Genomic DNA, 21,473 nt, shown 5'->3' on the forward strand with positions numbered 1-21,473 from the left:
TGTGAACACAGTCAACAGCATTGGCATTATGTACCTAGACTAATGCGTTATTTATCAAATGTGTGACCTATTGACGGCAACCTTTCCGGGATTTCTCCATAATAAGGGTTATGGGGTTTCATAAAAGTTACGTTAAGTGGTCCCTGTTTAAGTGTATCAAACTTGAGCTTTTGTTATAACTCCCAACAGTATCGCGAGAAAACATGGGAGGTCATCGGAACCTAGTGTTAACGAGTGCAATAAGCAGTATGTGCCTAAATTGGCACACGTTTTGATAACATATACATTCAATTATGACATTTCAGTTTGTAATGAATGTGCGAATCGCCTGTAGTGACAATACAATAACTATTTCGCTGATTTTTGTTTAAGTTGTTGCTATTGTTCAAATGCAATTTTCCATAAAGTGAAGGGGATTATCACAACATATTTACCTTAATCCAAATTTAGGCACGCGATAATAAACGTTTAAAAGCGACACATCACATGTGGTGTTTTGATCAAGTCATTTGGAATAATTAAGCCGCGAAGTCTAAACTATACCAAGCCTTATAGTTTAAAGGTCAGACGCTGTTAAATAAACTTATTTGATTTAGTTCCAATTTCATTGAGCAATATATTGGGATCTATGAAAACGAACGACACATCGAATATGATTTTTCGATACAACGCAAAAAAAAGAAATCGTGACTTCTTGTAGTTTTTGGTGTAAATTTATTTAAAACCGGCTGTTGTCACCCTTCAAAACTAAGAATATGTATACATGCGACGAACTCGCTTCACAGCGTTTTACTGTTACAAAGTTACAAGGAGACCGTCGTTGAATGTTTCGAATTTTGAAAAAAAGTTACTGGACGTTAGAGGTTCTTCAAATCGAAGTAATCTAAGGGGAACTAGGTCAAACAGCAATAAATGTACATATAAATAACGCTTGGATATAATACTGGCTAAAACTAGTGACACGAAAATTCGATCTTACAAGAAATGTATTGTATACATACTCCTTATCGAACGGGGCCACTATTCCGACACACAGGGAAAATAATTATTCGCCCCTGCTTAATAAGTTGCTGATTTTTTTTTCATATTTTCAATCAGTAAACGGATGATTAATTAACCGACCAAACTTAGATTGTGACTATTTGACTCTGTATCGCTACAGTGCGACATTCGGGGATAATTTTTTTCTCAAGCATACGAACTTATTGGTTGTGTTCTATGTAAAGTCCTGTATGGTATAGGCAATTTGTCTTGGCTTAAAATACGCTTAAGTTAACAAGAATTTCTCTCCTGATATTATGTCGAGGGTATAATTACTTATATTTTTAGCAGACTATATTCGTATGTCTGACTTTTGACCCGTTTCATAATATATGTAAGATACATATCCCAGTACATATTTACGTAAGAAAGGTCCAAAGTCATGTATTTATCGGTAGATTAGTCATAAATCATGACAATAAAAAGGTATATAAGGTTCATAAAAAGCATTAAAATAAAATATTTAGTTAAGTTTAAATTAAATTATAATATAATCCATGTCCAAATCGTTCACGTTAAAAGTGAAACATCAGGAGTCTTCCATACTTTTGAATTAATTTAAATCATAATTAGCATGTGTTAATGTTACTTTAAAGATAATTTGCTACAACACGGTATTTCTGCACGACTCATATATGATATACTTTATCGCATGCCCACACATTGAATCCTGTTGTGCGCAGGAAGCTCATAAGTGTTTTCATTGAATATCCTGGAGGGTAGGTACAGCCTTGGGCCTACTTTCATGATTGTTAATCGAGACAAAGACATTGGTGAAATGAGGTACGTTTATCAATTCTGGATCGTTGTGCTATATTTTTTTAATGAATATAGATTAATTTTATATTCCTTTTGAATATTATGTGTAAATAAAAATGATCCGATAATTTTAATTTTAATTAGGTACGTTGTTAACAGTTACGCGGGAAATAGCTAACATTTAAACAATCGGTAATTCGATGAGCGTTCATAATGTTAATATATAATTGAATTTATAAAATGATTTTAGTCTTAACAATAAATATTGAAGCACGGTTTAAAACAAATACTATTATACTAATATAGCGGGAGATTCTTTTGATTGATCAGCAGGAACCAGTCAGTAGTGTGGAAACTATAGTCAACCGCATGATGTGAATACATTTTAAATGCCTCTCGAACTGAAGCGCTACAACGGGATTGTCGTTTAAGAAAGTTTTCAGTACTAATGATCATACATTATTTATAAATTTGGATTGATAACAATTAAGATAGAGCAAATTTTGTAAAACAGGTCGATTTGGTTCTCAGCAGTTGCTTTCTTCGTTTGTTTGGTTCCCGTCTTTTGTGGGAAGCATCGCTCATTGGAATGGCAGAAAACACTCGACCAAGAAAGACTGGCGTCATGGGAAGAGTTTAAACAAACACACAACAAGTCTTACAAAAGCGACAATGAAGAAGAGAAACGGTGAGAAAAATCAAAACTTTCTACTAAATATAAAAATGGAGATCTGGAGCGCGTATACCGACCGAGAGTAATTATTGTGTTAATATATACATTTTCCATTCTGGAAAAACTACTATCGATCATACACACTATTCTTGAAACATTCGCGCAGAGATCCGACTGGTACCTACCATAGCCAGTCAAAGACGTCATGACAACCCACGTGATGATTATCGATTTAAATGATTTATTTTATGTTATTTCAGTGTATTATTATATTTTCTTTTCCTGTTTTGACCGCAAACGATATATACAATCTAAATACTACGTAGACTAATCCTATGACTGTCATTTAATTCGCAGCGATGAGCCGAATCTGTACTAGTTCTGTGTTTGTCATTTAATTCGCAGCGATGAGCCGAATCTGTACTAGTTCTGTGTTTGTAATTCGCAGCGATGAGCCGAATCAGTACTAGTTCTGTGTTTGTCATTTAATTCGCAGCGATGAGCCGAATCTGTACTAGTTCTGTGTTTGTCAATTAATTCGCAGCGATGAGCCGAATCTGTACTAGTTCTGTGTTTGTCATTTAATTCGCAGCGATAAGCCGAATCTGTACTAGTTCTGTGTTTGTCATTTAATTCGCAGCGATGAGCCGAATCTGCACTAGTTCTGTGTTTACTTCATTATTTACAATACATTTTTATAAATGATACATATATTTTAAAAGGATATTGAAAACTAAATTGTATCTAAGCGTTAACACCATGAACTAGGAAATACTATACAATGCGCGTGAATTAGTATCCGCATTAATACTTCACCACTGTACTTCAGATTTACAGATAACCACATGCAAGGCGGAATTGATGATTGTGGCTGTTATCGTATTATGATCGTTGTTGGGAATAGCTTTGGGCTTTCTGTAGTTATAATTCTGCGTTCGACCGTAGCGTGGGTGTATTGTTTTTATGATTGTGGGTGTGAAATTGTGAGCGTGAAATGAAGGTTTAAGAAGTTTGAACATATTGTACCCAAGTCCTTAACAAGACTTTATTTCCAAAACAGTTTACAAAGGACAGAAACACACCGCTGTTAATGTTTTTAATAACTACACCAAGGGACCGTTGTATGGTAGACATACCATTTGTAGTTTGTTTAAAGGCATAATGTTACGAATTCAAAATGTTTCATCGGTCTTTTTACTGCAGAGAGTTGATCATCAGCAGCATAACGCGTATGATAACATATATACTGGGTACAACAAGCAAAATCGTTGAATCCCCGCCAATATACTTCTGGACTCAAAAGTTTTCTGAACGGATGGACAACGCCAACGTGCATCATCCATATATATGCTCATACCAAATTTCAATGAAATCCGTCAAAGCACTTCAAAGATATGGCTCCGGGCACAAAAAAAGCATTTTATTCAAGATACAAAGGGCGATTACTCCGTTATAATCCGATGGTGTACAATGCTATTTAGCGTGCATCATCCTCTGATCCATATATATTCTCATACAAAGTTTCAATGAAATCCGCCAAATCACTTCCAAGATATGGCTCCGGACAAAAAAAGGCATTTTTTCAAGATACAAAGGGCTATATTTCCGTTATTAACAGATGGTGTACAATGCCATTTGGCGTGCATCATCCTCTTATCCATATATATACTCATACCAAGTTTCAATGAATTCCGCCATAGCACTTCCAAGATATGGCTCCGGACATAAAAAGTGCCGGACGGACGGACGGACGGACGGACAACGCCAAAACAATATCCCCCCGCCTATGGCGGGGGATAATTAGAAAGGATAAATACGTTGCTCGATATGCCAAACGATGACAATAGTAAGTTACTTCCCCTGAACACTCTGTAAGAACAGAAAGGTCCTATGAATATGTATAGTTGGTTTTCTCGGTTGTTATAATGAATCCATATGAGCAACAACGTGCACATTTGCTATATTGTTTTTAATATAAAAATATACATGTGTTTGTTTGTTAACATGTTGTTGCTGTTTTTTTGCTTTTTTTTTATTAACATGTGTTATTGCTTCATGCGTATCACGAGTATGATCAAATAAACATGTATTTATTAATTAATGCCCTATAACGATGGAACACAGCGAAGAATCCAAATAGTTGGACCTTCGTCTACAACTGTCAAGATCACAAGATCAATAACTAAGTTACCTTCTTCATGGGGCCATTTATTATTTCAGATTCTCCATTTGGATGACAACGGTGAAGTTCATTGAACATCACAACATGGAGGCCGACAAAGGTCGCAGGTCGTTTTGGGTGGCGCCCAACCACTTTGCTGACTTGGTAATAAGACTGATCTAGAACATAAATGGTGTTTAAAATCAATTCGGATGAATGTTTTAATGTTTATTTACTTTCCAAATCGTCCCATATTGTATTATAATTGTATTACATTATTGGTGTACTTTGCTCCTCGTCTTTTCAAATAAACAAGAGAGTTTTCATTTCAACCACAAACGACATATTCACCAATACTCGTGCAGGATTCTATTATGAATAACAAAGAGTAAAACATCGTTTTGCTTATGAGATTAATAGATAGCTTAACATATAAGTTAGATTCATATCCTTGTCATCCTGCTAACAGATAATATGAGCCGCGTTCTGAGAAAACTGTGCTTAATGCTTGCGCGTTAAGAGCCATCCCAGATTAGTCTGTGCAGTCCGCACAGGCTAATCAGGGACGACACTTTCCACTTTTATGGTATTTTTCGTTTCAAGGAAGTCCCTCCTTACCGAAAATCAAGTTTAGGCGGAAAGTGTCGCCACATGTATAATCTGGGACGACACTTTACGCACATGCGTTATGACCACTTTTCTCAGAACACGACTCATAAAAACATGCCTAGTTGCGTACCTCTTGTAGATTTTTCAACCAATACACCGTACACGAAAGTTTCGACCCAATAACTCAATTTGGTGTTACAACGGGATTCGGTATAATAAATCGCATTCACATTTGATAAATATTTACCTTTTTTTTGATATGTTTTAATTTCAGACTACTTTGTGTTCGCTTTTGTGGTCGATGAATTTTGAGAAATAAATAAGCATTTCGATTGGTAATTCCAAAGTATTAACGTCTGATAAATATTAAAGGACTAAATGGGTAAGTGTTTATGCCGACTTTGAAGATATGTCGTGTAACAAACATGAAACCAGTTTGTTACTAATATTGTGAGACTGATTATCAAGCATCCTGATCACGCAGACGACTTAATCTTCATACGACAATCTCAGTTTTTCGTTTTGAAATACATATAACATTTCAAACAAAAGAATTTGCTTCATCCACCATGTACCATGGTCAGGCTGCGTATAGAGCGAATGGACAAAACATGTCATGCGCTAAATAGAACACAAATTAACATTCACTATCTGACGAGCTTTTCAGAGGCAACAAACACTTAGCAAATGTTATCTGCTTCATCAGACGATCTGAATTGTTTGATTTTTAATACTTGTTATGTTGTAGAAAGAGAGTTTGCATCCGAAATGTTTGGACTATATATCAAGGATTTGTTTAACGCAGATACTGAGATGGCGTCGGCGGTGTCTTCCCACGATTGTAGTTTCAAAATGTGCACCTTTTTTCAAAAAGAAAAAGAGTTTGTTTCCACCATGTTTGATCTTCTTGTAAAGCATTTAATTAACGCAGACAACGCGCTGACGTTATTGGTATATTTAGACGATTACTCTCTATCGTTTGTGATAAGTGTATGTCATGTAACAGACAGAGGATGAGTTTGCATCTACAATGTTGGGACTGCGTATGGAGCCATCGGATGAGGCTACAGACACCGAACAGTCGTCATCGGCTTCATCAGATGATTTAAGTTACCTGCCACGTGAGGTGGATTGGAGGTCAAAAGGATATGTGACCCCTGTCAAAAACCAGGTTCACACATAATGTAGTGCTGATACTAAATAATTAGTTTTTTTTGTTCTATGTGTACACTATTGCGTTTTTCTAAAACATTATTGTATTCATTATAATGTTGCGTCGAATTTACATATAGTATTTATCTAAACGCGATTGCTTTCCGGAGGACAATTTAGTTAGTACATTAGTGTTCAGGAGTCATTTCTAACCATTTTTAGAATTTACGTAATTTAAATGTAAATAAGGAGATTAAGTCAAGCAAGTGGTTTAATCCATGTTTGGAAATCATACATTTAAACTGTAAACCTTATTGTCTGACCAATTAAGGCTTCTTTAAAGGTTATTGCAATAATTTACATGCGTTCTCTTTTATTACTATTGATTATATTGCTGATGTGGCTTAAAGGTATTTACATCAATACATGATTTATTCATATTTTCTTTCGCAGAAACACTGTGGTAGTTGCTACGCATTTTCCGCCATGGGATCACTTGAAGGCCAACATTTCCGGTCAACTGGAATACTGGTGTCCCTATCCGAACAAAACATTGTGGATTGTTCTTCTAACAACAAATACCGTGAGCATGATTTTGGTTTTAATAAAATAAAATTCTACATATTTGAGTTCATGCCACGTGCACACAACGTGTTCATTTACTTCTCGGTCGATGGAGACAATATTTCCGGTCCATTAAAACATCGCAGCCAGAATTGGCAATAATTATACGGCTATTGTTCACTATTGTCAAGATGTTTGCACAATTTAAATAAAACTTGCTCAAAACATTCTTTTCTCATGAAATCGGGCCGACTTAACGGTCCGTTTAAAATTATGACCAGCAGGTAGTGGTGCATTTTTCCTTATAGCGATATAGTAAAATCTGTCGACGTCAAATTATTGTAAGATTTAATAAAATTCTGTCAGAATAAAAGTTTTGAAGATATCGCTGCTGAATTCGAAAAATGATCTGTTGAAAATATTGTTTTTATATTGTGTTGCAGGTGAGCTTGTAATTTTAGCTAAAGAGCATGATGATGATGGTGATGGTGATGATGATGATGATGATAAATTTCAATGCATGAATAAGACTTTTATTCCATAATTTCAAAACGGAAAACCAGGAGCCATCTTCTTTCTGTAATTAAAAATCTCTTATGCAATCCATATTATCGAAATGTATCAAACTATTTATAAAATGTACTTTATCATTTAACGGTTCGTTGCCAAAACGTGGAATGATATCATCGGATTATTACCTTTAATGGTATCCATAAATTGAACTTGAGTACATACACAATATATGCATAACATGTCACCATGTAAAAAACCACGGGTCACGTTTTACTACAATCGCATTTAGTAAGTGCACGATACCCGGTAGATGTCATGGCCATTACAAAACATTGCAGACAACAAGGGTTGCACAGGTGGCACGATGAACAAGGCGTTCAATTACGTCATAGACAATGGAGGTGTTGACACTGAGGAGAGCTACCCATATGAAGCTGAAGTGAGCACGTGTTTCTTACTAAGTAAATTATATTGATAACTAAAAGTGATCTGAAAAATAATTATTTTAATACAAGACTAAAAGTCCAACTGCCTATAGAAAAAATGAGACACAGATTAAATATGTTGACACAATACACAGAGGAAAAAAGATCAACGAGTTACCAGACGTTCATGTCACTTGACATTTAACACTATCATGAGATTATTCAACTACTGAAATCGGCATTTACCATGTTAAAAAAATCATATATAATGTACCGAAATTTACAGCTTAGCCGTACCTCTATACCCGTTGGAATAAAGTTCATTTTTATTTTAAATCTTTCAGAAACGGCCAAACTTAAAAATATTATTTAACTGAATCTCTTTCACATTGAACGAAAACATGTGTTTCGAATTGGAAAATGGTGTATGTTAAGTAGATGTTGAAGAGTAAATGGTGGGTAGAGTGGGTCGTAGGAGATACAGCATGAGGACGAGGAGGTAGATGTGAGGGTAAAAAATTGACCTTGATCTCGATGACCTTATTCCAGGTCTCGGAGTGCAGATACAAGACGGAAGGTCGTGGGGCTACTGTGCGTTCATACCACGTCATCACGCGTGGCAGCGAACTGGAACTGCAGGTGTGGCATGATACCTACCTTTTTGTTGCTTTTTGAGAAAATATAAATCCTTGACGATTGCTCATTAAAAAATCATTACATGTATATGAAAATAGTTTGTGCGTTTTGCGAAGTTTTTAATGTCCTTCCATGGATAAGGCTGCGTCGTCAAAGGATCAGGAGTATGCCCAAGACTTCCTAGTTAATTGAGTGACAAAATTCATGCAAGTTGGGACGAATGTTTAATTAAAACTCCGATTTCCATATTTTTTGCTGTATTGAAATATATATTCGGTTTTTGATGTGGTCGTGTGCAGTCGGGGAAACATAATTCCTACTCCTAGAGGAAACCCCAGCTGTCTGGACATATGACCACCAAACAAACTCACTTCTGCCTTGCGTGGAATTTGAATCCGATCGCTTAGCTGATACGCGCGTGTACCTACCCCAGTGTGTGTTTTATAATTGTATCGAATGCACTAGAGAATTTATCATATGGCCATCGCAAAGGGTGACTTTTTAGTTTGATTACGAGGAATATTGCAAAATTACAACAGATGCCCCAATCCAGAGTCGACTTTGGATTTTAGTGCCCGGTTTAAAGGACACTGACTCTCGGTGTATCGTCTCATGCGAAAGAAAAGTTAGAAGGTTAGGATTGAGCGGTGAATCGAACCTGCGACATTTGAATTCTGGCACATTTTTTTTACAAAACATTCCCGGAATTTAATGCTGTTAGAAAGAAAGTGTACATAGCAATGACATACACTCAAGACGGAACCCGACTCGCATAAATATTACATATTTCATTTAACTTATCCTTATTTCAGCGAGCTGTAGCTGTTAAAGGACCGGTATCCATTGGAATAGACGTACACGACATGCATTTTCGGTACTATAGGACCGGGGTATATCAGAGTGGTTTCTGCAGCTCCACACATCTGAACCATGGGGTCCTGGTGGTAGGGTTCGGTACGAACGAGGGTGATGATTTCTGGATTGTGAAGAACAGGTGATTATATGCCTACACATATATAGGTTTAATGCTTAAAAATTGTTTCAAACAAACAACTACATATGAAGACTTTTGTGAACGTTTGTTTAAAAATGATGTGATGCCTCTTCTCTTGCTTTGACAGCAATAACAACAGATTCAATGTTTTAAAGAATATTAAATATTTAACATCAAGATAAACATTTCAAACAACAAATATATGCATACTGAGCTAAATACTTGTACATATGGTCATACAATAATTCAGGTAAAGTATTAACAGTACAATAATTAGCTTTGTGTTCGCGTGTACATTACTTCACTACAAACATGTCAATTCTTTTTAAGGTCTTTGTTTTCAGCATCCATTTTTCAAGTCCTATTTCGTAAATAAATGTCTAGCTAACAGTCTTATCACTTGAACGGCGCTATGATTTCAGTTGGGGTTCTTCGTGGGGAGATGACGGCTATATCAAAATGGCGCGAAACAAGGACAACATGTGCGGAGTAGCAAGCATGGCTAGCTATCCAATAGTGTAATTTGACCTCTGAGCTCACCGCACAACTTATAAAAACATTAAAAAAAATAAATACATAAACATCAAAAGCTTCGACGATGCTTGTCTAGATTTAAGGACGTAGGCTGCAGTTTTCATGAATGTAATGTAATTTGATATTTTTGGTATTAAGCTAGAACAATCTGTTGTGGATAGAAAAATGAAATAAAAATCACGGGTCACTAGTGTTGTTAATTTTGTATTCGCACTTGAACAACAAGCCTACCGGTATTTCAGCATACGAACAATTCACAAATCAGTTACTATTATAAAAAATTGAGTAAAACAACGAGAAAACTGTTGAAAACAACCTCTATTTCTTTCAATATATTTAATACTGATTTACTTTGACAGAAATAGATTTTTTTTGCCATGAATCGACTGATTCATTTTTTAAATATACTTTTAAAGACAAACAACATAATTTCACATATGAACATTAATACAATGCATATCATCTCATCTTTGCATGTGGTCCCATCTGGCCGCCAACCAGCTTCCTCCAGGCGTCTCGGTTCTGGGCGAGTATCTCCAGCTGTCCCCATGTTTGGCCCATCTGCTTAGCATCTGTATCCAGGTCCCAACGCCAGGTGTTTCTAGGCCGCAAACTCTTCATTTTTCCTTGGAAGTTCCATGCGAGAGACTGCATCGTCGTTTTGGATGCAGGCTTGCGAAGGGTGGGGATGCCGATTTCGCTAGACCCCAAGATGTTCTTTAGCTGCTGGAAGGCTGCTCGTGCTTTACCGATGCGGGTTCTGACATCTGCATCCGTTCCACCCTGGTTGTCCAGAATGCTGCCGAGATATGTGAAGCTGCCCATCTCCTCCAGCGCCACGCCTTGGACTGTGATGGGTGTGTTGTTGGATGCGTTGGTCCTGAAAACCTTGCTCTTCCCTCTGTTGATGGTGTGGCCCAGTCTAGCTTAATTGTCTGCTTCCATGTTTGTCTTTTCCTACATCTGTTGTTGGGTGTGGGAGAGAATAGCAAGATCATCGGCAAAGTCGAGGACTTCCAACTGTTTCTAGAGAGTCCACTGAATTCCATTCCGCTTCTGCTACGTCGATGTCTTCATTACCCAGTAAATGACAAGCAGGAACAGGAAAGGTTCGAGTAAGCAGCCTTGCCTAACTCCGGTTCTCACTTCTAAGGCGTCTGTGAACTTCCTGCCATGAACGATTATGCAGGTCATTCCTTCATAAGACTTCCTGATGATGTTGATGATCTTTCCTGGCACTCCGTAGTGTCTCAGAAGTCTCCAGAAGGACTCCCGGTCAACGATGTTGAACGCCTTTCATAGTCAATGAAGTTGACATACAACGGAAAATTACACCCCAGGGATTGTTCCAGAATAATGCGCATGGTTGCAGTCTGATATGTGCATGATCTCTCCTTTCGAAAGCCTGCTTAATGGTCATAGTAGATGCGGGTCTACTGTGTCTTTCATTCGGTTCAGCAGGATGCGATTAAACACCTTTCCTGAAACGGATTCCTCGATAGTTGGAGCAGGAACTGAGGTCGCCTTTCTTGTGAAGAATGATGAGGTAACCCTCTTTCCACTATAATGGAATTTCTTCTTCTTCCCATATCTTGCTGACGAGCGGGTGTAGTAGCTCCACAATGGTCTCCACGTCAGCCTTAAACGCTTTTGCATGTAGGCTGTCAGATCCTGCAGATATGCCGTTATTTAATTGCTTTATGGCGCTTATCGGCAGATCGCTTATAGAGGCAGAATCCCCGGTGGGTTTGCAGGAGCTGGTCTGTTGAGTAGTCCTGGAAGTGCTCAATCCACTTCTTCTTCTGCCCTTCGTCATCTGTTATTACTCCTCCATTTTTGTCTCTTACTGGCCTCTCTAGCTTGGAAAACTTTCCTGCTAATCTCTTGGTGATGGAGTACAGATCTTTAGTTCTGTTCTGATAGGCTGCCTACTCCGCCTCTGATGCAAGCGTCTCTAGGTAGTTCCTCTTGTCTGCTCTAGTACTTTGCTTGACGCTTTTATTTTCTTCGGTGTACTTTTCTTGTGCTTTCATTTTTGTGGCTCGTGTTCTGCTGTTGTTGACACTTGCTTTCTTTTCTCGTCTTGCCGCCACTTTCTGAAGCGTCTCTGCTGATATCCACTCGTTTTGGTTGTAAGACTTGGAGCCCAGTATTTCTTTTCATGTTTAAGTCACTGTTTCTTTCACGTTTTTCCACTTCTGCTTCATCGTCTCTTCTTCAAGCAGCTCCTCTAGGACCTGCAACTTGTTGGAGAGATCGGCCTTGAACTCTTCTTGCGTAGTGGTGTCTTTCAGTGTTACTGTAGCAGTGTTGTACCGTTGGCCGGGCCCCCCTGTCGAACTCTTCTTCAGCTTCATTTTTAATCGGGCGACAAGGAGATAATGGTCCGGACCCCGAAGACACGTCTGCTCCACGCTTTACACGTACATCACGAATAGAGCGACGAAACTTCTTTGCGATGCACAGGTGTTCAATCTGGTTCTCTGTTGGCAGGTCTGGTGACACCCAAGTTGCCTTGTGTATCCTTCTGTGTTGGATAACACTTCCTCTGATGACCAGGTTACTTGTGGCGCACAGGTTGGCAAATCTCTCCCCGTTGTCGTTCATCTCGCCTAACCCTTTCTTTCCCATGATGTCCACATGTCATCGGTTGTCATTGCCGATTTTGGCGTTGAAGTCACCCATTAGAATGATGAGGTTTCTCTTTGGTCTGTCTTGTATGATGGTTTACAGTCAATTAAAAAAGTTGTCATTTTCATCCTCTTTACTGTCGTTCGTCGGGGCGTAGCACTGGATTATGTCCACGTTGATCTTCTTCTTGGTAAGAAAATAGGCCGTCTTGATCCGTGGTCCATGTGCCTCCCATCAGATGAGCGCTCTTTGTGCCGACTTGGCAAGCATCATCTCTACTCCCTGGGTGTTTGCTGCATCCTCCTGCTCATGCCCAGAGAACAACAGTAACTCACCGGATGTCAGTTGCTTCTGCCCAGAGCCAGTACATCGTGATTCGCTTATCCCTAGGATGGTGAGGTTGAATTTCCTTATCTCTGTGGCCACTTGTGCTATCTTCCCGGACTCGTACATGGTTTGGACATTCCATGTACCGATGGCGGTTGTTGTACTGGTGAAGATGATGGTCGTCGGCCTGATGGCTTCCAGTTGACACTTGGTTTCACCGTCCGGCGTCATACGTCCTCCGCCTGGAGGTCCACTTTCTCCCAGGCCCATGACGTCTGTTGTTATTCTGACGTTTCTGTAGCAATAAGGTTTCAACGGGGTATGGTAGCTAGCCCTACGCCCAACCCACTTTGTTTTTCAGCGCGGGCTTTGGACCGTCCTTGGCGGAGTTTAAAAATGCTTATAAGTCATTTTTATTTTAAAATGACTTCCCATACCTAGAATTTGGCAACATTAACTCAAATGTTTTATGAGTTTAAACTTAAAATAAACAAAAAAACAAATAGGTCACCATGGTCGTTATTTCACAACTACAGTAAAAACTGCATGTAATAAAATGCAATATAAAAAAACATAATGGTAAACATGTATATGGTACAATTTAAACACATATGAGTACATGTATACTGTATGCCAGTGCAAAAACCAAGATTTATATGATTCATTTAAAGTGGCATAACAACTATAATAATTGTAATTTTAAAATGACTCGACCAATTTATTTCTGTGTGCCAATTCAAAATTCGATTTAAAATTAAGTGAAAATACAAATTATGTGCAAGATCACGAAAAATAAAATTTTACGGCATCAAAAACAAAAACACAACAAGATGAATAGAATACATTTAAAGCGGCATATCAATAGTGTTATTTAGAATTATTGACATGACTTGACCAATGTATAGCCGTACGCAAGTGCAAGGATAGATTTAAATATGACGAAAATTCAAATAATTAAAAATTTGTATCGTGACCATTACAAGTAGGTTAATTAAGTATTCAACTAAAAACAAGACGAATAGAATAAACTTAAAGGTAGATATCAACGGTTTTAATTGTTAACTTGACATGACTTAACCAATTTACCAATTCAAGTACAGAATACATTTTAAGGACGTACGCGGTAGTTTTATTTTTTTATTACATATGCATTGTAGCATATTTTTTTTCTAGATCCATATTTGCTGATATAAAAATGAAGTGTAAATCGAGGGTGACTGGTGTAATTTTTATAAGTCTTATTGAGTTTTTAATTAAACGACTTTTTCAACATATGAGTTTGCGGGCCACACCAAATCTATATTCCTCCGCCTTTGACGGGGGATAAAAACTAAGTCACCAGGCTAATTTGTTCACAATAACAGTTCAAATACAACTCGCAGCAAATCAATAAATGCTTAGTTCCAACACGTCACGTCTAAAAATGAACTAAATAAATAAATATCTGATCCCATTTTCCCAAAATATTGCGTGTCATTGTTCTATCAAATGTTAGACGAATATATCTTTTTGAGAACCCATTATATACTAGTATTAAAAAGGCTGGTGTTTTCCCATTCCAGAATACGGGCCTTATCAAGTTCCCGTATGCTACACGTGAATGCATGTTGTGTTAAGTATTTAACGTGTCACACAACAAGAAAGAAATATTAAAAATATTAAGCCAGAACGATTCGATTGAATTGCGTTCGTTTTCTCTGATGTTATGTGTGTATGATAAATGGGTTGCAAGTGGGGTATCGGCGCGTGTTCAAATATTTGCTTAACGATTGACCAGCCTGTAAATGCCGTAGTGCATGTCATTGTTTTTTTAATCAATTGCTAACCACAATAAAATAAATGTTAGTTTTTTCGAATCAAATTGGTCAGAGAGAAATACATTGAGCGCACAAAAATCAATAATATTCGAATATAACTATTTGAACGTTCGGTTAAGATGCATCTACATCAGCAAATGGTTCAGACGTATCAGAGCGTCGTGGATGAATTATTTTAATTCATCAGATATTTATTATTTACTGTAGTATATGATCTCAAACAACACTACATAAAAGTGGATTTCTTTAGCTGTTGTTAAAGATATTAAAGTTATAAATGTGTTCCCATTTATGTGTAAGCATAACATGAAATGCACATGACGATTTTGCTTATATTTTATATGTAACAAATATATTTTGATGACATGTTTTAAACATATGATGATTCAATAAAAAAAGATGCTTAATTCGAAGGAAAGCTATCCGTTTGAACCAAGTATTACACTCTAAACACACACATTCTCTGTTATAAGAAGGAATTGACTTTTTTGTAATGACATTCATTCTTGCCGTTACAATAACGCGATTAAAAAGGTTTGTGTGTTTATAGGAATGATGGTCGATTCTTATTGTGTAATAAAGGGGCTTCACATTGTTGAGCAATTTTCTTTGCTTCATTAAAAGTTACTTCTTGCTATTATTCCCTTATTTAATATGCATCCCGTTTTTTATTTAAATAACCGAAAAAGCATTGCGCAACCGGTGTTTTAGTCAAAACGAATTTGCGCACAACTAATCTGCCGCTGACGACTTAAAAAAACACACAATCTCAGACAGCATAAGTAATAATTATGTATGGTACATAAAAATTGAAGAAAACATAGTTATGAAAACTCAAGAACATTGTTGGTTTCCAGTCTGATGTTGCTTTTAAAATGTTGCCCAATACCCGTGTGTGCAAGTGTTTTCAAAATGTACGTGTCATTAATCATTTATTATAAGCAAAATTGTATTTATTATATTTGTAATTAATCTATTAATGAATTAATATCATTTACGGAAGTTAAAAAACGTACGAGTAGGACATCTAAAAGAATAAATGCTCTTAAAACATTAAAAAAGGAATCGGTTTATGTGCATTAAGGGAAATGTTTTAATCGATCTGGTGTCAAAAATGAATGAATAAATGTTATTAAATGGTTTATCGTCCTTAGCATAATATTTGAATGGAACGCAAATGAGGCCGGGACGCGTATTTCTTAGTTATTCCTGTTTTTTAATTACGTGGCATGTTCGTTAACTTTCAAAAATAGTGGCATGTAGTATTTTGATGTCATTTCCTCCATGAACAAGAAGTGCCTGTCCTTTCTAAGAAACGTTCTTATCTCAGTAAGCATTACGTATTTGATTCAATGGAAATCCAACTACTAGATTTAAAGTGATATTATGGGCATTTTTCACTGTTGAATTGAGCTGAAAAGAGTTAACAAGTCAAAAGAGTTAGTTAAAATGTGGTTACTGACCAAATATCTGCAACTCATCTTGCTACAAGTTGTTTATAAAAAATATATTTTATATTCGATATTCTTACGTGACCCACCCAGTCCTGTAATTCGAAATGATCCTTAAAATAAAATTGTGTCTTTGTGTCGTATGAACGAATCTGCACTAAAACTAAATTTAGTAGCACATGGTACATGCATGATCAGTTGTCAAACGAAAGTACGGTTGATATTCAAATGAATTGTTTTTCTCTTTCCGGGATATTGTTTTAGTATGATGATGCTACATTAACAAATATATATAGGATCTTGCACGAGTTGTCATATCATACCTTATTTTATTAAATGAGTTCAGGAATTTTGTCAGTAAGCGAACCTTTGGCGAGCTTACTAACGAATTTCCTGGACGAGTTTAATAAAATATGGTATGATATGACAACGAGTGTCTGATCTTTTTTATCATATGCTTTTAAATGAGCAAATTAAATAAATAATTACGCAAACATAATGATAAATCCCGAATGTGTTTACATTTCGTGACGTCATTTGACGTTGCAACGTCATTTCAGCAAAATAACAAAATGCGATTGGTCAATAAACGAAAACTAAGCCAATGAAAACGCTTTTAAATGTTGTATTACACATGTGTAATATAAAATAATATGTAATGGTTGTATTACATGGGAAACAGGGTATAGCATGTGATAAATGTGTATATGAAGTGGAAACACCAAAAATAAACAACGGTTGCGATTGACACCTATAAACTGTTAGATGCACATAATATCACTTTTAACTAAAATAGTAATCACATAAAGTATGTAAAAACATTGATCGATAAGATAACATTGCTGTAAGTTTACATTCCCGTAAAAAGTTAAGTTATGCAATTTTATTGCCATACACGTTTCGCTCGGCATAATCATCGCAGGAAAAGGGGTCTCACTTCATTTCATATTCTAGCAATATCTATAGTGTCAAACTTTAGTCGATATGCTGTAAAATTCTATTATGATAACAATGTAATTAATCGGCATTTTAGAAATACTCTCGAAAGCAGCGGTAAACTAGGCAACTGTGTTTACTGGTAGTAGATGTGTATTGCGAACACTGTGACTGATCCCATATGACCATCATCCCTGTAAACTATAGTCCGTTTTAAGGTAGTACAACTGTTTCCCGCGTTTTTTTGTAAGATCGGTTGACATCGGCTAATATCGGTAAATATCGTAACTGAAGCCTTGAGATGTCCGTTTTGTTCGGTTTATTATTTACAAAGTATAAATCTTAAATAAAAACACGTTTTTTATAATTCCATAATAGATTGTATCGCAGATATGCATAGTACAATATATTACGACGTCAAAATATTTTTTTCTTTTAAAATTGTGTAAAAAATGAACAGAAAGTTATATACTCTATGTATTGGATCTCCAGAGGAAGGAAATTATTTAAACTTCATACATTCACTCTTTTATTAAATATTTCGGCCAACGGCCTTCTTCAGTAAATGATTATCAAGACAACTTTACATAGCGTTTTCTTCTGTTGACAATAATAAAGTAAATATAGAAATATAGCCAAAATAATATGTTAAAATAACAATAATCTTCTTAAAAACATCATGGTTTTGTTCTTCTATAAACAAATTTCATGGCTGATAGATCAGCAGGTAAATGTATTTATTATCGTTGTGTGAATGAATAAACTGGTTATACAGGTTTTTGAAGGTGATATATGCCAAATGGTGCGGAAATCAAGATTTCCTCGTGCACAGATTTGTAGGTTTAGTCATTCAACAGGCAAGCAGGGTAGAGCGAAGACTTGATTTAAATCGTTTTATTTAGTTATGCTCTGTGTGTGTGTTGATTTAAATATTATGTTTTATGTGTTTCAGTGAGTTTTATTAGAGAAGACGGATGACTGACTTGAGATAGAAAGGGGCATTGGTTCCGGACATTTTACCATTAGATTTACATGGTTTTCTAAAAAGAATACTTAACGTTTACGATATAGTAACAGCTGATTATTTGTAGATTTCTCTAAAATTAGAGGTTTCAGGAGGTGATGAAGGCACCTAGACACCGGTCTTGAGCCATGGGTCCTCATACGTCCCCCTGCCATTAAAATAAAAATAAAAAATGAGCAGTAGGGTTGCGTATCCCGCTCGCGGTTACACCTGAATCGTTCGTTACCACCGATTATTGTTTGGGGTGTACGTGAAGTCATGTGCACTTATCTTAATTGATGGTAATGAATAAATCCTGTAATTATGGCAGCTGCTTTTATCAAAACTAATGCTTCACTTTATGTACTTTTCGCAAATAGGCGTTGTGGATGGGCATAGGGGGCGTCCTCGGTGCGCTTTGGACATCGGCGGCGGACGGGCGGTTGTTAGGGCCGTGGCGTCCTTGGTTGGGCTTGTGATTTTGAATTGTGTCGTTAAATTGTGCAATTGTATGATTTTGAGTTTAGGCTTGACGTCTGATGGGTATTAATAATATTCAATTATTCACATGTAACGCATGAGCATGTTTAATGATACGTATAACGACGTGTTCTACAGAATGGATTTAGTATCGTTTCAGTTCTTAAATATATGAGAAGGATGTCGCAACGTTTACTGACGTCTCGAGACTTTTCAACTGAGCGGTGCCATTGGGGTCGATATCTGTTGCTCATTGAACACATACGATCGTCAGAAGATTTGTTTCTTGCATTTATGTGTAGAAAGCCCTGTCAGATACAAACACCCACTCCGTGCGTGTGTTACAAGAAATAAAATACCCTGCTTGTCATGACACCTAAACAAATGTGTTTGTTTTTATTCTAAATGGTTAGATGATAAATAATTTATGTTTGTCATAAAATGTAATGGAATATAAAACATAACACATTTTATGGCTGGTAGATCAGCAGTATGATTATTAACCTTATAAAATTCCAATATATTATGTTTAGTTTCTTTCTAAATTTGATATTGCATGCAGCATGTCAATATTTTACTAGATTGCAATGTCAACTATGTTTCCAGTTGAAGAAAGGGAACTCCCGCAGATTCCTCATATGCATCGGTGGAAGTCTTGTCTGGTAGTCAGTTTGCAACATACGTCATGCCAACTGTTCCTATAAGTCAAGAGGCTTTATAAGTTACTGGCATTTCAATGACTGATGGGACGGGACAATGACATTCATCGGATAAGTTGTGCAGCCAGTGTCGGGACAATGACATTCATTGGATAAGTTGTGCAGCCAGTGTCGGGACAATGACATTCATTGGATAAGTTGTGCAGCAAGTGTCCATATGAGTGGCTGTCGAAAGAATTAAACATTGGCTTGAAAAGTTTCAAAATGTGTGCTTAGTTGTTCATAATGGTCGTCGTTTTGATTAAACAAATTTTTGTTTCAATCTTAGTAAATGTTAGTGCAATTGATATTTTGTATAACTGTAATCGTGTCGATTCTCTATCAATATTCAGAAAATTATATCCAAAGCAATCCCTGAAGCAAGTTGATTTAGTTTTACAATTGCTTGGTGAAACATACAATGCACACGATGCTATGGCAGATTTGGCAGCACTTAGAAAGTTGCTCCAATTTGTGAATTTGTCTTCAAAAGATTTAATGGCCCACAGTTTTTCCCCATTGGCTGTGCCAAAAATAAATGCTTTCAACAGTGCTAAAGCCCAAAACTGTCCAACATTGAGCCCACTCATTTCACGAAGTGTAATGAAAAGGCCTACGGCTGAAAATATTGCTGGGTCAGAGCTAAAACTTGTGTATTTGACAATGCTTAAAAACAAGGATGGAGAGGATGCAATACGTGATGTTTTTGTTTTTCAAAAATGCTGAGGGCTTGCCTAGAGTCACTTATTCTTGAAAAAATATTACATGAAGTTGTTCTAAAAATATGTAAGTACTTAAACGAATGATTTGAAATAAATACAGGAGTCAGATTGTGTGCATTTATTTATTTATTTTTTAGTTACAGTGATTTTAACTAAGGTAAGGAATATGGTACTGCATAATCTCCATAATACCCTTTATAAGTGCACACAATTTCATCAAAGCACCCTTCGTACTTTTTGAGTTATCGTAGGATCCGTTTTGTGTTATTTTTTGTTTCTATTTTTAGTAACAGTGACCTGATCAATCACATTAGGTGAAAAATGAAGGGTTGTACTTATTCCCTACGTTGCCTTTTATGTGCATGCCAAGTTTCACCAAATTTTCTTGAGTATTTGTAACCAACTGCATGATATAGTGTGGAAAGCCCTGTCCATGTCAAAGGAACTTATAAGTATACGCTTATTTAGTTTCTTTATGAAATTTTGCATTAATATTTTTGTTTGTACATTGTTTTTAAATGAATACATACTTGTTAGGTAGGTGGTCACTTGAATTTAAATCTAACAATGTTATTGAACTTGGTTAACAGAGAAAAATACTTATAACTTTGTAAACAAAAAATCACTTTTCAGACCTACTCATGCCTCCACCCCCACCTCACCAACGCGATCCCTACATTAGCAGATTTATCATAACTGCATATTTCTTTCGTTTTTGACTGATTTACACAAGATATATATATGTGTTACTTCTTTACATGTTATCCTATATACAGTATGCAAGCAAAGGCAAAGGTTTTATGGAGTAGTTGGGTGGGACGGCTGTTTGCCTACAGTTAATCAGAACCCGCATTTGACATGATGATATTGAACTTGGAGCTATGTTCCAGTTGCATGCCTGCGACAATGATTTATTGCGTGATCACATTGAATTATATTTAGCATATAGTCACCATTTGGTAATCGACCAGCCTAGAAAACGGTGTGTGGGATCAAAAACAGGGCACGATGAAACGTCCAATCAATTCACTTAAGGTAATTGCATTTATATAGATACATTCTATGTAATTACAGACATTGGTATGAAATAATCATGTTCTTGTTGTTGGCATTTGCTATGTCAAATGCGCATACTATCAGTGAAATGTGTGGTCAGTTTAATACACGTGCACCCGAAATCCGAATACTTATTAGCTTTAAATTTACTAGTAGACGCGTGAAAATATGAAATAATCCTGCATAAGCACTTTACAAAATTGTTGACTTGTTATCGAAACTATGCAGCATATGTTTCTTGTCGTGTAAGAAAAGGGGAACCAGTCGTTCTTTTCTTGTTGCCCGTCTTGT

General features: G+C 36.5%; 1 protein-coding gene across 1 annotated transcript; it reads left to right on the plus strand.

The window, feature by feature from the left end:
- Nucleotides 1-1,593: 1,593 nt before the first annotated feature.
- Nucleotides 1,594-10,248, plus strand: LOC127867697 (procathepsin L-like). The gene is made up of 9 exons (XM_052409031.1): nt 1,594-1,824; nt 2,315-2,488; nt 4,694-4,799; nt 6,250-6,414; nt 6,849-6,978; nt 7,811-7,911; nt 8,447-8,536; nt 9,346-9,527; nt 9,950-10,248. Exons 1-9 carry the CDS (start codon nt 1,787-1,789, stop codon nt 10,047-10,049), a joined length of 1,086 nt encoding a protein of 361 aa, XP_052264991.1. The 5' UTR covers nt 1,594-1,786; the 3' UTR covers nt 10,050-10,248.
- Nucleotides 10,249-21,473: the final 11,225 nt, after the last annotated feature.

This window comes from Dreissena polymorpha, chromosome 2, assembly GCF_020536995.1.
Source record: "Dreissena polymorpha isolate Duluth1 chromosome 2, UMN_Dpol_1.0, whole genome shotgun sequence".
NCBI lineage: Eukaryota > Metazoa > Mollusca > Bivalvia > Myida > Dreissenidae > Dreissena > Dreissena polymorpha.

Coding starts and splice junctions, on each gene's coding strand:
- LOC127867697 (XM_052409031.1), top strand. CDS start 1,787: ATGATTGTTAATCGAGACAAAGACATTGGTGAAATGAG. Junction 4,800..6,249: donor CCAACCACTTTGCTGACTTG/GTAATAAGACTG, acceptor GTCATGTAACAG/ACAGAGGATGAGTTTGCATC. Junction 8,537..9,345: donor GCAGCGAACTGGAACTGCAG/GTGTGGCATGAT, acceptor TCCTTATTTCAG/CGAGCTGTAGCTGTTAAAGG.